The 15,570-nt window shown below is 41.2% G+C and overlaps 1 protein-coding gene across 2 annotated transcripts in view; it reads right to left on the reverse strand.

Moving 5' to 3' along the window:
* LOC146810319 (ATP-binding cassette sub-family A member 9-like) overlaps positions 1-15,570 on the reverse strand; it is a 1,478,308-nt gene that overhangs the window by 22,763 nt on the left and 1,439,975 nt on the right. For both annotated transcript variants that reach the window (XM_085617315.1, XM_085617314.1), the window contains one exon: positions 9,227-9,306. In XM_085617315.1, coding sequence (XP_085473441.1) covers positions 9,227-9,306 — 80 coding nt within the window. The remainder of the gene's footprint in view (positions 1-9,226; positions 9,307-15,570) is intronic.

Here is a 15,570-nt window from a genome sequence, read left to right on the forward strand (position 1 = left end):
ATTCCTTGGAGCTGACCCCTGGATTTGTTGCCTGCTTGCTGAAAGAGGGAGGGCGCTGAGGACGGGACTGAGAGGACCAGCAGCCCCGTGATTGTCATCAGCTGTGTCCTCTTCCCGCCTTCGCTGCCTGAAGCTACAAAACTCCTCACGGACCCTGCTTCGCGGGTGCCGTTCGCCGAGGGAGTCTACTGCATTTTTAAACCTGGTTTCTGCATTTTATTGAGTTCATTCCTTGGAGCTGACCCCTGGATTTGTTGCCTGCTTGCTGAAAGAGGGAGGGCGCTGAGGACGGGACTGCGAGGACTAGCAGCCCCGTGATTGTCATCAGCTGTGTCCTCTTCCCGCCTTCGCTGCCTGAAGCTACAAAACTCCTCACGGACCCCGCTTCGCGGGTGCCGTTCGCTGAGGGAGTCTACTGCATTTTTAAACCTGGTTTCTGCATTTTATTGAGTTCATTCCTTGGAGCTGACCCCTGGATTTGTTGCCTGCTTGCTGAAAGAGGGAGGGCTCTGAGGACGGGACTGCGAGGACCAGCAGCCCCGTGATTGTCATCAGCTGTGTCCTCTTCCCGCCTTTGCTGCCTGAAGCTACAAAACTCCTCACGGCCCCTGCTGCGCGGGTGCCGTTCGCCGAGGGAGTCTACTGCATTTTTGAACCTGGTTTCTGCATTTTATTGAGTTCAGTCCTTGGAGCTGACCCCTGGATTTGTTGCCTGCTTGCTGAAAGAGGGAGGGCGCTGAGGACGGGACTGCGAGGACCAGCAGCCCCGTGATTGTCATCAGCTGTGTCCTCTTCCCGCCTTTGCTGCCTGAAGCTACAAAACTCCACACGGCCCCCGCTTCACGGGACACGCACGGGCGCGTGCCGGGCGAAGCCCGGGCCAAGGGCTGGCCCGTCTGAGCCCGTCCGAGTGCGGCTGAGGACGGGACGGGGCTATTATCGTACATCCAGTGGTCGATATTTTGTGAGTTAAGGTGTCACTATTTCTAGAGATATTGGGCCATATGTAGGTAGCATACAATTTACCACTTCTTAAATACCGAACTTTACCGATTTGGTATTTAAGAAGTGGTAACTTGTATGTAGGTAATCATTCGGTAAATATTACCGAATCGGAGAAATTCGGTAATTACCGAATCGGTATTTACCGATTCGGTAATGAGGCATACCTTCCCATTGATTCCTATGGGCCTGGAGGCCCATAGGAATCAATGGGAAGGTATGCCTCATTACCGAATCGGTAAATACCGATTCGGTAATGGGGGGAGTACATTCAAGGGTGGCAGGGTGTCACATTGACACCCTGTTGCACCCCTGATTCCTGCATGTGTGCACATGTGGCGCACATACATGCCACATGGCACTCTTTTTTCAGCAAAATATTGCTTTTTGCAATGTATTCGGTATTTAACACCAACCTATATTTGGTGTTAAATACCGAATTTCAATTCCCTCACAACACTCATTAGAGTGTTACCTACATCTCCTTTCAGGATTCGGTATTTACCGAATCGGTAAAATTACCGATTCGGTAATTTTACCGATTCGGTAAATTACCGAATCCTGAAACATGCCCCCTACATAGCAAATGCCAAAATACCAGTCGGTAACAGGATAATTACCGAAAATCGGTCGTTACCGACCGGTATTTGGCTTCCTACATATGGCCCTAAGGGCCATATGTAGGTAGCATACAATTTACCACTTCTTAAATACCGAACTTTACCGATTTGGTATTTAAGAAGTGGTAACTTGTATGTAGGTAATCATTCGGTAAATATTACCGAATCGGAGAAATTCGGTAATTACCGAATTGGTATTTACCGATTCGGTAATAAGGCATACCTTCCCATTGATTCCTATGGGCCTGGAGGCCCATAGGAATCAATGGGAAGGTATGCCTCATTACCGAATCGGTAAATACCGATTTGGTAATGGGGGGAGTACATTCAAGGGTGGCAGGGTGTCACATTGACACCCTGTTGCACCCCTGATTCCTGCATGTGTGCACATGTGGCGCACATACATGCCCTAAGGGCATGTATGTCTGCCACATGGCACTCTTTTTTCAGCAAAATATTGCTTTTTGCAATGTATTCGGTATTTAACACCAACCTATATTTGTTACCTACATCTCCTTTCAGGATTCGGTATTTACCGAATCGGTAAAATTACCGATTCGGTAATTTTACCGATTCGGCAAATTACCGAATCCTGAAACATGCCCCCTACATAGCAAATGCCAAAATACCGGTCGGTAACGGGATAATTACCGAAAATTGGCCGTTACCGACCGGTATTTGGCTTCCTACATATGGCCCTAAGTGTGTTAGCCCGCAAGGGTACGGGCAGGCATTCCTGTATTTACTACCTATTGTTTCAGTTTTACCGGCCTAAGGTAATGGCCGCAACAAGACTGGGGAAGGGGCGAAAGTCACTCAATGGGGCGGGAGTGGTAGGCACTTTGGACAATTTTCTAATCAGGGCTTCGTTCGTGTTACAGAGAGAAATTGAGCTGACTGAAAAAAGGCTCTCCATCGAACAAGAGTTGGAAAAACGCTCTTCATTGGGAGCAATCGTGCTGGAAAAGTCCCCTGTTCTTCTTTTAATTAACAGCCAAGCCAACTCACCTTTAGACCCCACTATTGCCGAACATGGAGGGGAAGAAAATCCACGTCCAGCTACCGACTATAGCTTGCTCAGTCCAATGGAGCAGGGGGACTCCCCCATAATTGATTCTTCCACTTTAGTGCACAACGTGGGAACCACGAGATCCGGGTTGCCAATACGACTGATACCGGATGCAAATGTGGAGGCAAATGGCCGGTCGATAGAACAGGTTGTTAGACGAAAACGGAGTGGTACGGCTATGATCAACAAGAAAATGAAAATTCAAAAACGGGCAACTGAGGGGAATATTGATCCTGTGGCTAATTTAGATAATCAACACAGAGTGTCCACTGCTCATTCTACAGCCCATGGTATTGAGAACCCAATTCCGCAAGAGTATAGAAGAGACTTTTGGGCTAAAATGGAGCAGTTATTCACAGCGACCTGTCTCCCGATTCATGACAGATTGGACTCTATTGAAAAGACACTCTCTAAGCTGGAACTAATGTACGCCTCATTGATCGGGGGGAAGGGGATACGGGTTGGAAGGGGCGAAACTGAGGGCACAGGGTTATTGGCTAAAGAATTAGACGGTTTTCAATGCCCCAACTCTGAAATAGTAAATAAAGTGATAGATCTTACTGCTCAACCAACCCCACAGGGAAATAGAGTGGGACTTGTTGACCAATTGGTACATAATGTGCCAATTTCATCAGTACTACTGGGGAATCCAAGGGGAAAGAAGGACCATGTTCCTGCTAATATACCACCTGAGATTGAAAGCCTTAATTCCATTCTCCCTAAAATAACCCCACCAAAGTCTGTGTTCCTATCCAAGCCTGTGCTGCCTTGTTTGGACCTGCCCCCAGAGTCTATTCCCTATGTAGTGGTTCTTGTGGGGGTTCCTATTTTGAATTATGGAAAAAGGGAATTATTTAGTGAACTCAAAAATAAGTGTATCCACTGGTTAAATTGCAACAAACCCCTCCCTATCCAGAGTAGAAGTGAACTTTTATTTGCAAGACGTGTAGATTGGGTGGGCCCAAGAGCCAAGGATAAACAGGGTGACTGTGTCGTAATTAATTTTAGGGATTCTAGAACAATGAAGTACATTTGCTCAATGGAGCCAGGTAGTCTCGAATCAGCAATACAAGCCCTTCCTCTCACTTACTTCTATCCAGGGGCCCCCAGTTATGGGTTTGAAGCTTCCTTGAGAGGTTGGGTGGCTCGACCACAAAATGATTCGGAGGGCTGTATCCCTCACTATGGAAACAATAATCAAATTAACAACCAATACTGTCCGCTCCCACTCGAAGCCTTCCACCATATTAACAGATTCAGTGTCCTGGACCTAGTCGATTGACGCCCAGAAGCAAACAAATCATTCCTTACGGTCTGGGATTATACAGGCCTACAGAACATCAAGGAAGGTTCTAACGAACTGAATCTAAATCCTCCCAAGCAGGGGCTCACAGAAGTACTGCTAAACATGAATGATATAGCGTGTCCATCTACGAAAAGCCCAAGGAGTAGGATCATAGAACCATTAACAATACGAGCGTTGAATGGGTTGGAGAAGGGGCGTGTGTGGGGAAGTACTGGTAGGGTAATCATTCCATCTGATGCTAACAGGTATCCCAGTGTTCTGACTTCTACTACAGGGAAGCCTAATATGAATATCAATATACTCTCCTGGAATGTGGCAGGATTAAAAAATAAATTGATCTGTGAAGAATGGGGCAAGTTCATAGATACTTTTGATATCTGCCTAATGCAAGAGACATGAGCTACGATTAATCATCAGCGGATTGGCTTTGTGTCTTATAATATACATGCAATAGTTAGTGGCAGGGGAAGACCTTCAGGGGGCCTAAGTATTTGGGTGGCTCTGCATTTGGGAGTCACAGCTAGACAGCTCCAAACTAGCTCACATGATATCCAATGTGTCCTACTTGACCTGCCAGGGAATAAACATTTAGCTTTATTGAATGTCTATTCCAGACCTTCTCCGAGCGGGCAGGAGTCAAAGGTTATCACACAGTTGAATGATTATATCTTGACCCTAGACCCGGAGTATTCTGTGATAGTAGGTGGCGATTTTAATTGCCTGTATGAGTCACTCAGTATGTTGGATTTAGATGATCCGATTGTGGAAAACATACACTGGAATATTCCTGAGCCTCTGATTCCATTGGTTAAAGCCTGGACTCCATTGGTCTTGCAGATTTTTGCTCTTACTCTTTCCTTATCTTTGAGGTCTTGCAATGGTAGATTCAACTCCGATAGACCTGGTCATTCCACCTTTAATAGAGTGGGGCAAACCTCCATTCTAGATTATATCATGATAGAAACATGATCCTGGGACAAGGTTTCTGACTTCAGGATTGTTGACCGAGACGATAGCGATCACAATGCCCTGGTCATGTCCTTAAAACCAGGAAGTTGGGGTCTGTCCAGTTACGAAATTGTGGTACTTCAACCTCTCATTCTGCATAACAACAGACGGAGAGTAAAATGGCCACATATACTTGCCAGTTCAAACAAGATGGCAGAAATATATAGACTGGTCCTGCCCCACCTAAGTGAAATGGCCAGTGAAGGGTTGAATTGTTCTACCCCTGGGTGGGGTATTAGGACGGCCGAAATTCACAGTCAGCTGGCCTCTAAACTGGCGGAGGTGTTCTTTACGGTCGGGAGCCCCAAGGATAAATTGGTTAAAACCAATTCTTGGTACAATGCTGAGTCCCCGAAGTTGAAAAGTGATTTGATCCAAGCAATTAAGGCTAAGGATAAAGAAAGGATCAAAATACTCCGAGCACAGTATAGAAAGAAGATCGAAAGTGCAAGAAAGACTTGGGAGGATGATAAGTGGGAGGAATTAAGATTAGCCCTGCAGTACAAGGATTTTAAATCCTTTTGGGCTATTGTTAGTAATGGAAGAAAAGAAACTGACACCACAATATTCTCTAACATAGCCCCAGAAGCCTGGGAAGATCACTTTGGGAGTCTATACTCATGTATAAACCCCAACGAAATAGCTTCAACTGCTCTATATCCCCCTTTGGAGTGCCGAGCAGAGGTTCCGGTGATCTCGATAATGGAGGTGGAAACCGCTATTCACAAACTCTTACCCAACAAAGCGCCAGGACTAGATAAGGTCCCAGGCGACCTATATCGGTCAGAACCCAAAGTATGGGCTCCCTATCTCTGTGTCTTGTTTAACTCTATACTACTAGGTGCGGATCCACCAGAGACTTGGCGTGGTGCAGAGATTGTGCCTATTTATAAAAAGGGATGCCCTTTACAACCCTCAAATTACAGGCCTATAAGTCTGATTGATATTACTCAAAAGCTGTTTGGACGTATAGTCCTGCATAGAATTCAGACCTGGGAAAAAGATAACGATATATTGAGTACCCTGCAGGCGGGTTTCAGAAAGGGTACCTCAACTATCGATCAGCTATTTCGACTCCAGGTCCTCTACTGGAAAACTGTGAGTGTGGAGGGTGGCAGCCTCTACCTCATTTTTGTTGACCTGAGGTCTGCTTTTGACCTGGTGCCTCGAGGAAAGTTGTGGAGAGTTCTTCAGGAACTCAACGTCCCTCCATATCTTTTGGATGTCTTGAGAAGACTCCACTCTGAAAATAAAGCTGTCTCAAATTGCAGGAGGAATATCAAAACTTTTTAGAGGTTCAGCTTTTAAGCCTGTAGCGCCACCGGTAGAAATTTACAAGACACAAGCTAGAGCAGCGTCCATCTATGGAGCAGAACTATGGGGACATAGCAAGCCTCCTAGCCTAACTAGGACTGAACATTCTTTTATGAGAAATCTGCTGGGCTTGCCCCCAAGCACTCCGTTGGTTCCGATTAGGCTCGACCTAGGGTTGATTCCCGTGGAGGAGGAGGTGGCGATGCGACCAGTGATATACTGGAAGAGACTCTGGTCTACCCCGGAGTTGGGTTCTTTTCGTGAAAAATTCAAGGGGGTTTGGCCCCTAATCAATAACAAGAAAATCCCCTGGTTAACTCACATTAGGGATACTTGTGATAAGATTGGCCTCCCAGAATTATGGGCTTCCCGGAGGTTTCAAGCTTGGGCATCCCAAGGACAAATCTGGTAGATCGGTTCAGGCACCATCATCTTATGAGCCTCCATATGAATTCTGGTGTTGGCAGACTGACTGCACAGTTTCTCCAAATTAAAGTTGACTATAGGAGGGAGGAATTTCTTGACCTGATTTTTCCTGCTGTTGCTAGGAAGTTGTACTTCCAGCTGAGAATAGGCAGTTTACCGCTTAGGTCTTTTACTTCTAATTGGGAACCAAACAAAAACACTGATTGTCCTGCCTGTGGTTTTCGAATGGAAGATGATAAATATGTTTTCTTCTTCTGTCCAGTGTACCACCAGTTACGAAATAGATGGGTAAAACCCATTTGTAAGAATCTGGGATTTAGAGAGTGTGAAAATGCCTTAAGAGTATTGAAATATGACACCCACCCTCCGATTGTCTTTGCAGTTTCCCGTTTTCTAAATGCCATGTGGATTAAACGCAGAAAATATTGTAATTAAGTAACAGGCATTAATGCATTCCATGTACTTTTATTGTATCCTAAGTACAATTTTGATTCTATTGTCCTCCATTTTTTCTTTTTTATCGTGTAATGATGAATTGTATGTTGCTATATTTTATGTGTACTTTTATGGCCTTTGCGGCCGAAATAAAGTTTATAAATGGAAATGGTTATAGGCCAGACCTATTGGCTTTAACACACGTTAATTTTAGTATACAATGACCTCTGGCAACACAGCTGAAACGCTCTCCAGACAGACCTAAAAAGACTAGGGAAAAGGAGTAAAGAGGGAGTAAATGTAACACAGAGGGGTATCAGAGGAAAAAGAAAAATAAGTGGAGCGGATTAAAAGGGCACAGATAGGGAAAAGAAAAGTATAGGAGGAAATGTTAGGAAAAGGGAAGATACTGTTGCAGTGCCCACAATGGTATGATGTTGACTTCCTGCTGTTTTGTGTCTTCTCACACTGTCCTCCTCTATTGCTCTTCACGAGGAGACTTCTGAAGTTCTCTTTTGTAAGCTTCTCTGGGAGATACTTTTGGTGCCATACTCCATTCTGTTCTGTGCTTTTAGAATCTGGACCTTCCTAGTCCTGAAGTATCATATAACTTGCAATCCTGAAGCCTGTGCTACTCCTAAAGTCTCCTGTAAGCTGTGCTTCTGCACTCTGTGTAATAATCCTGCATTCTGTTATATGCACATATAATCTGTTCTGTATTACCACAGTGTCTGCTGTTATCCTGCCGTTTTTTCTGTGGTCCTAGAGTTTCTCATGTGCATCTGCACCTTTCTACCGCTGTCCTGTACTGTGCTTCTCCAGAGGTCTAAGCTGGTGCTGTGTTAAGGTGGTATGTGATGTGGTGCTACAGTCAGAATCATGCTCCTGCTATCTGTGCTTTGGTCTGCAGTCCTTTGCAGTCCTCCCCCATCAGTGCCGGGCTCCTGCAGTCTTTGTTGGGCCTCTGCAGTCTCTGCTCTGTTCTTAGTTTCTTCTCTGCACCTGCCATCTGTGTTATGCTCTGCTTGTCAGTTGGTGCTGCTGTGCTCCTACATCTTTGCTGTGCTTTTGCAGTCTCTGATGTGCTACAGTAGTCTGTGCTGTGATTCTGTGGTCTGTGCCTTGTCATGCAGTTTCTGCTGCGCTTCTACAGTTGTTGCTGTGCTTCATCAGTATCTATTTTCCAGTGGCGTAGTCACTGCGTCTGCTGCCCGCGGTGGCATAATCGTAGACCGGGGGTGGGGGGGTGGAGTGGTGCTTTATTGCGCTGCGACAGCCGGAGGTAAGAGCGGGGGAGGGGGGCCGGCCGCCACCCCCAAAACTCGTGCCACCTGGGGTGGTCTGCCCCCACCACCCCCACTAGCTATGCATATGATGCTTTCTACAGCAACCTGTGCCTTTTCCTCTGGTCTGAGCTGCGCTTCTGCAGCCTACGTTTGCTTCTGCAGTTCTCTGCTGTGCCCCCTTTATTTATTTATTTATGCATTGTTATATAGCGCGGACTTTACCCAAAGGTGTCAGAGCGCTTTACAATAGAACCAGTTACATCACATAAGGACTTCAGAGTATATGAAGTACATAAAAGATACGAAACAGATAATCTCTAAACTTACATAAGGATAGCATTAAGTACATATGTCTACTTCCGATACTAGTGGTTAGAGTTACATATATACAAGTTGCTCCCTTCGACTCTCCTGTGCTCCTACAGCATGTTCTGTGCTTTGGTAGTCTTTGCTGAGTTCCTGCAGGACGAGGTTTGGAGGGTGACGGTGGGAAGAGGGTCAGTGGCAAGAAGGAAGTACATTAGGCAGAAACCAGTCGTGGGGCGCTTCATGAGTTATTGACCTTGGTGGCACATAAAGCAACCACTTTTCTTCTGTTTCCTCATAAATTGGATAGGCAGATCATTCTTTATCTGAAGCTCCTTAAGAAATGTTAGCAGCAGAAGCGAACTCCAAGATTTCTACCTCGTCAAATTCAATTTTACTTTGGCCAGTATTTGAAGACAAACACATCTGTGAAATAAGATGAAAATAGCCTTACCTTCCTCTAAAACAGAAAACGCTTGTGATAAGGACTTGACATTATCCATGGGTATTTTATACGATAACAAGGAAGAAAACCTGTACGAGAGAAGAAAGACACACAGGCAAAATGATTCACTATTTCATGTACCTGCATCACTCCCATTCGGGGATTTATACATTTTACATCGCATTTTGACGGATAAATGGGCAAAAAAGAAATGTTAACAAATTAGGCATATACTTACTGCAAATGATGGGTAAAAGAGAATAAGTTAATATAGTATGAATGGACAGTTATTTTTGATACTTGCAGCATTATTTCCTGCGAGAGTGTTTTTGTAATCCTGGATGACAGTTATGTCGAAATACTTGAGTTGGTCATTAATATCTATGCTCATAAAAGGCATCGATTTATATATTAATAGCGGAAAGTGAGAACAGCGGTGAGATACACAAACAAGTGTTTGGAAATGTTGTAGAACTATTGTTACTGCAGGCATACCTGACATTGTATGGCGCCCTTGAGATTATTTTTTTTTGTGTAAAGACCTTAGGCAGCTTATTATTTTACTAGATATAGTAAGATACATGGAGCCCGGCAAAGCAAATAATATTCATAATTTTTTATTATCAAAGATATACATTTTAAAATCAAGGCAAATTACTGAGAACTCCAATAATTGAGTCCTATCCTATGTGTAAACTAAGATATCACATTCCTTCATCTAGTTATGATAGGATCTATGTATACACAGATTACTAAAAAATTACGAGGGTTAGGATTTAGGGTGGCAGGGATTTTGGTCTCTTGACTAAAGCTATCAACTGTTAGACCTGGTATCCTTGGCCGTGGTTTCCCCTAACTTTTTGCCAGCAGAAACGCTGTTTTTGCTGACATTGTGTTTTTTGGGCCTTAGAATTCTACGCACTTCCCCACTGCCAACCCGTGCTAAAGTGCTTTCTTCCTAAAACGTGGTCCAATTGGGGTATCCACAATTGGCATATTTAATTTACTTATAAGTCACTAGTAAAGTGCACTACCTGTGTCCAGGGCCTGTAAATTAAATTATACTGGTGTGCTGGCAGCCCTGATTGTGCACCCACTTAAGTAGCCCTTTAAACATGTCTCAGACCTGCTTTTGCATCTAAAGTTCACTATCTTGCATCCCAGCAAGGCTGCCTTTCACCCTTCTGATTGTGGTAAACTGTGCACCATTCTTTGTGGTAACAGTAACACCAGCTATTCACAATGGTTGAAAGTAGTACCGAATGAGCCACTAAACAAAAAGCAAATTATTATTTTTATTATTAGCATTAATATTATTATAGGCAGACTCTCTGCCATCATTTTCTTGCTTTTCCTTGTCTGCCACAGTAGGGACTTACCTATATGCATTTTCCTGTGTACTTGAGCACAGAGCCTTTTCCCTATGTCTTAATGAAAAGTCCATTCAATGTGTTTTGTGTCCCTCTTTTGGTTTGAGTCACCCCCCATGTTTCTAAGTGTAATTAGTTGCAATGCACATTTAAAAAAGAACTTGAATGGTCTACCAATGCTTAATTTGTAAAATATTAAGTGTCAGGGCCCAGATCACTCCATAGAAGTCCACATCAGCTGACAGAACCTAAAGCCCTGCCACTATTTCCGAATTTCATTACCAGGATTACCTAAGTGCTAGATTCATAATTTTTGAATAAACACTGCATTGATAAATTCAGCTGAAAAATATGCACACCTCATCACTGTGAGATGTAATCCCATAAATATTAAGCACTGCATTCGACCACTGCAACATTCAATACATTTTAATTATATTTAGAGAGACCATATCTCATCTGTATTACTTGTATCAAAAACAATCCCAACTAACGTTCGATTATAGGCAAATGTCCAAGATAAACCACCCTGAAACCCAGCAGAATGTTGAGCAACATGCAGACTAACCTATTAAATCCACAGGATAATACCTGAAAACACTCCTATTAAATATATGAAAGAACCTGATCACTGGAGACAACATAGTTGACTTATTGACACATAGAATGGACTAGAGAAAGAAAAGACTGGAGAAGTGGAAAGACTGCATAGAGAGTGCAAAACTGTGAAAATATGTTGTGGAGGAACATTACAAAGGAGCGAAACAAAAAGCTGCTTCAAATGGGGAAGGTACTCAAACTCATTACATCCAAGAATGGGAATACCAGAAACTACCATCATTGAGAGAATGGAAGCGTACATTGAAACAATGCTCAAAAACCTGTTTGATTCATCTGCTTTTGCCCATATGTTCGTGATTGAACCAGCCCACTGAGCTGTAATGACCGAAAACCCCTCCCAGGTCGCTGCCCTGCCTTCTTACTTTGATTCTAAATATCAGGACACAGTGCTTATACTTGCAGAAGAAAATCACAAGCTGCCATATGCTGGAAACCAAATTTCCATATATCCAGACTTCACAATGGGGGTGAAGGAGGCAAGCCATGAATTTATTCTAATCAAAAATAAGGTTTAAGAAGCAAGTGTCACATATGCGCTACTAAATTCAGCACACCCACAAGTGACAATTCAAAACAAAACTCATGACTTCCAGCAGTTTTTTAAGATAAACATTTTGTGACCATCTACACAGCCTGAAAATGATAGCTGACCCTCCACATCACACTTAAGTGACAATGGATGTTTGGATAATTCCCATATTCGCCACTTGGGGAGGTTGCATGGGGGCCAGTGAATTACTGATTTTCATGATGTCCCTATGTATACCACTTCCATGACTGTGAGGAACAAATGACACCCTGGTTAAGGTTCTCTTTAACCACTACCCCTATGCCGAGTTCCAAACAGCGGCCCTTTGGAGTGTACCTGGGAACGTTACCATTGAAACTCAATGATGCTACTTGTTCCAGTTAATATATGCAATGGCACTCACACACAAAAATAACCAGGGCTGGCTTTGCCCAATCGGTAAAGTTCTACGGCTCATCTCTCTGAGGTCACCAGGGCACCCACCTTTTTTGTTGGCAATTTACACTATTCATTAGATGTCTCTTGTAGTTTGGGTGATTAAAAAAATTGAGGGTAAAGTTCCTCTTATAGTTGGTGGAGACTTTAATGTAATATCTGGACCCTTATTAGATAGATTATGTCTTACTAAATTTTGACCTCCTAAAGTTTTTTTTGCTTTTAAATCATTTTTTCAAACTACAAAGCTAGTTGATATTTAGAGATTACATTTTCCCCCACATTTTTTTAAACATTTTTTTCAAATCCACAGAATTCTCATTCTAGACTTGATTATCTATTATTTTCCCGAAAATTAATTAAATCCGTAGTTACTCCTACTATTGGTAATATTGATATTTCAGATCATGCCTTAATTTCTTTTATTTTGAAACTGAATTCTAATGTTACTACACAATCCAGATGGAGAATGAATACTAGTATAGTTCCTAATGAACAAAATAAACCTAAACTCTTAAATACTATACATGATTACATTCTTCTTAACCCTGAAGGCTCTACTTCTATGGTGAATAGATGGGACGCCTTTAAAACTTATATTAGCGGTGCTACTATTTATCTTGTGGCCCATGAAAATAAAACTTTTAATGCAAATATTAAAAATTTGGATAAACAAATTGCAAAATATGAGAGACTTTTTATTACGTCTAATGACCCTCAATACAGATTCCAATTGCAGAAACTTAGATATGAGTTTAGCTCAATCCTTAGTAGAAGAGCTGGTATTCAACTTTCGAATTCTAAAGCCAAATTTGCTTTTAATGCTAATAGATCTGGAAGACTTTTAGCCAATTATTTACGCATCAAAAAAGATAAAACACAGATAAATTCAATTCATAGCTCTAATGGTAAAATTGCTCTATCCCAAAATGACATTGTTTATGAATTTCAGGATTTTTATACTACTCTATATAACAAACCTAACTTTGATGATGCTACCTTAATTGATTCTTTTTTTAAAAAGTGTGGTTTACCCAAGATTTCACAATCAGATAACATTGAACGTGACTCTCCTATTACTCAAGATGACATTTTATTAGCCATAAAATCGCTCCAAAAAATAAATCCCCTGATCCTGATGGTATTCCCGCTGAGTTTTAAAAACAATTTCAGTTACGGCTTATCCCTCATTTATTTCGACTTTTTACCTTTTTTTGGTTCTACGGGAACTACTGTTGGTTATTTTACTGAGGCTCTAATTATTGTATTACCCAAACTTAATAAAGACCCTACCCTGGTGTCAAATTATTGTCCTATCTCTTTAATAAATCAAGATGTACATTGTATGCCAAAACTACTTGCTTCTACATTATCGTCCATGTTAGAATCTAATATTCATCCAGATCAGTCTGGTTTTATGAAGAATAGATATTCAGCCAATAATACTAGAACTCTGTTGCACGTTATTGAACAGTGATCCATTTTATCTCTACCATCAGGAATCCTCGCATTGGATGCTGAAAAAGCGTTTGATAAAATTCCCTGGCAATTTTTCATTCATACTCTATTATAATTTAATTTTGGTGTCATGTTTTATACGTATGATTTCTGCTTTAAACTCTTCTCCTACTGCTCGTTTATTTATTAATGGACAAATTTCTAATCAATTTTCTCTTTTCAGAGGTACAAGACAAGGTTATCCCCTTTCCCCCCTTTTGTTTCTTCTTGGTATCGAACCCTTACTTGTTTCTATAAGAAAATGTGATAATATTGCAGGAATTAATATCAAGGATGTTATAATTAAAACTTTAGCATATGCTGAGGGAAACATCCTTTACCACGCAACCATTACACCGCGGTATGGTTACATCGTGGTTTTTACAACGAAAGTCGTTACACCGACTTGCACTGGAGGGGGCTCTAGACTAAGGAATAGTGTCAATTACTATTCCAACACCTTCCCTACTGTACGTAGACTGGAGTTGGAATAGTAATTCACACTATTCCTAAATCCAGCGCCCTCCAACGCAAGTCGATGTAACGACTTGCGTTGTCAAAACCGCGATGTAACATACCGCGTTGTGATGGAACGCGTTGTATCATCATACATCCCATCGTATTGCTAGTTATTAGTGATCCTTTATCCTCATTCCCTTCCCTACTTAAAATTATTTCATTTTTCGTTTTTTCTATATTTTGTTTGTTTTCCTTTTCTTTCTCCTCTTTCTCTTTATCAACTGTTTTGGAGTTACTATTTTCCTCTCTCTATCTTCATCTTTTTCTCCTTTTCTTGACCTTCTTTTTCTTTCTTTTTCAATAAGGCTAGTGTTCATAATATTAAAATAGTTTCTTTAAATGTCAAGGCGTTAAGTCATCCTGTTAAACGTATGGAAATATTAGATTATTTGGGTGGCTGTAAAGCGGATATTTGTTTTATACAGGAACCTCATATTGATGACAACATTTTAGAGTATATGAAAACAAAATGGGTTGATAGTATTGTATCATTGCCTGTAAACAGCAAATTTTCAGATACAGATGGAAGATATGTTATTGCTAAAATTAAAGTTCTCAATTCGGTTATGTTTTTATTAAATGTTTATGGTCTTACTGCTGATGATGATCTCCACTTTTGGTCTGTCCTGGCAACCGAAGTTCTCAAATTGCACAGTTTCTGGATATAAGTTAAATACTAATAAAACAGAATTATTTCCTTTAAATATTTATTGTACTCCTGATATTATATCCATGAATGATATCATTTGGCAAAAAGATACATTTAAATATCTTGGAATTGAGTTCTTTTCATCTATAAAATCAACAATATCGCTAAACTGTGACTTCATCATAAATTATATTAATGTTAAAATAACCAAATGGTCTTCACTTAATCTTTCATGGTGGGGTAGAATGGATTCTATAAAAATAACTATCGCACCAAAATTAGTTTTACACTCTTGCCATGATTCCCACTCAATTTCCTTTAAAGTTTTATTAAACTGTAGATAAACTCATATCCAAATTTCTTTGGAATAATAAATCATCTCTTATCAGTTATAAAAAATAAAAAATACCCAAGTGTAATGGAGGCTTTGGATTACCAGATTTGTTTTTATTATCACAAAGCTTTTATTTTAAAAGCAAAGCTCTATTTCGTTTAACCACTCTTTTTTAAATAATCCCCCTAATTGGCTTTTAATTGAAAAATCTTTAATAAAACCTTTTCCATACCCACTTTGTTAACTATGTCTAATAAATCTCATTTGTTTTCATAATTCTGTTATCTTAAAATCCACCAAGCTAATTTTTAATGATTTAGATTAAATTTTTCAATCACCTATGTCCTCTACCGAAGACATGTCATTATGGCATAACCCAGTTCTAAAACTTAATAGAAA

This window comes from Triturus cristatus, chromosome 7 (genome assembly GCF_964204655.1).
Source record: "Triturus cristatus chromosome 7, aTriCri1.1, whole genome shotgun sequence".
NCBI classification, from domain to species: Eukaryota; Metazoa; Chordata; class Amphibia; order Caudata; family Salamandridae; genus Triturus; species Triturus cristatus.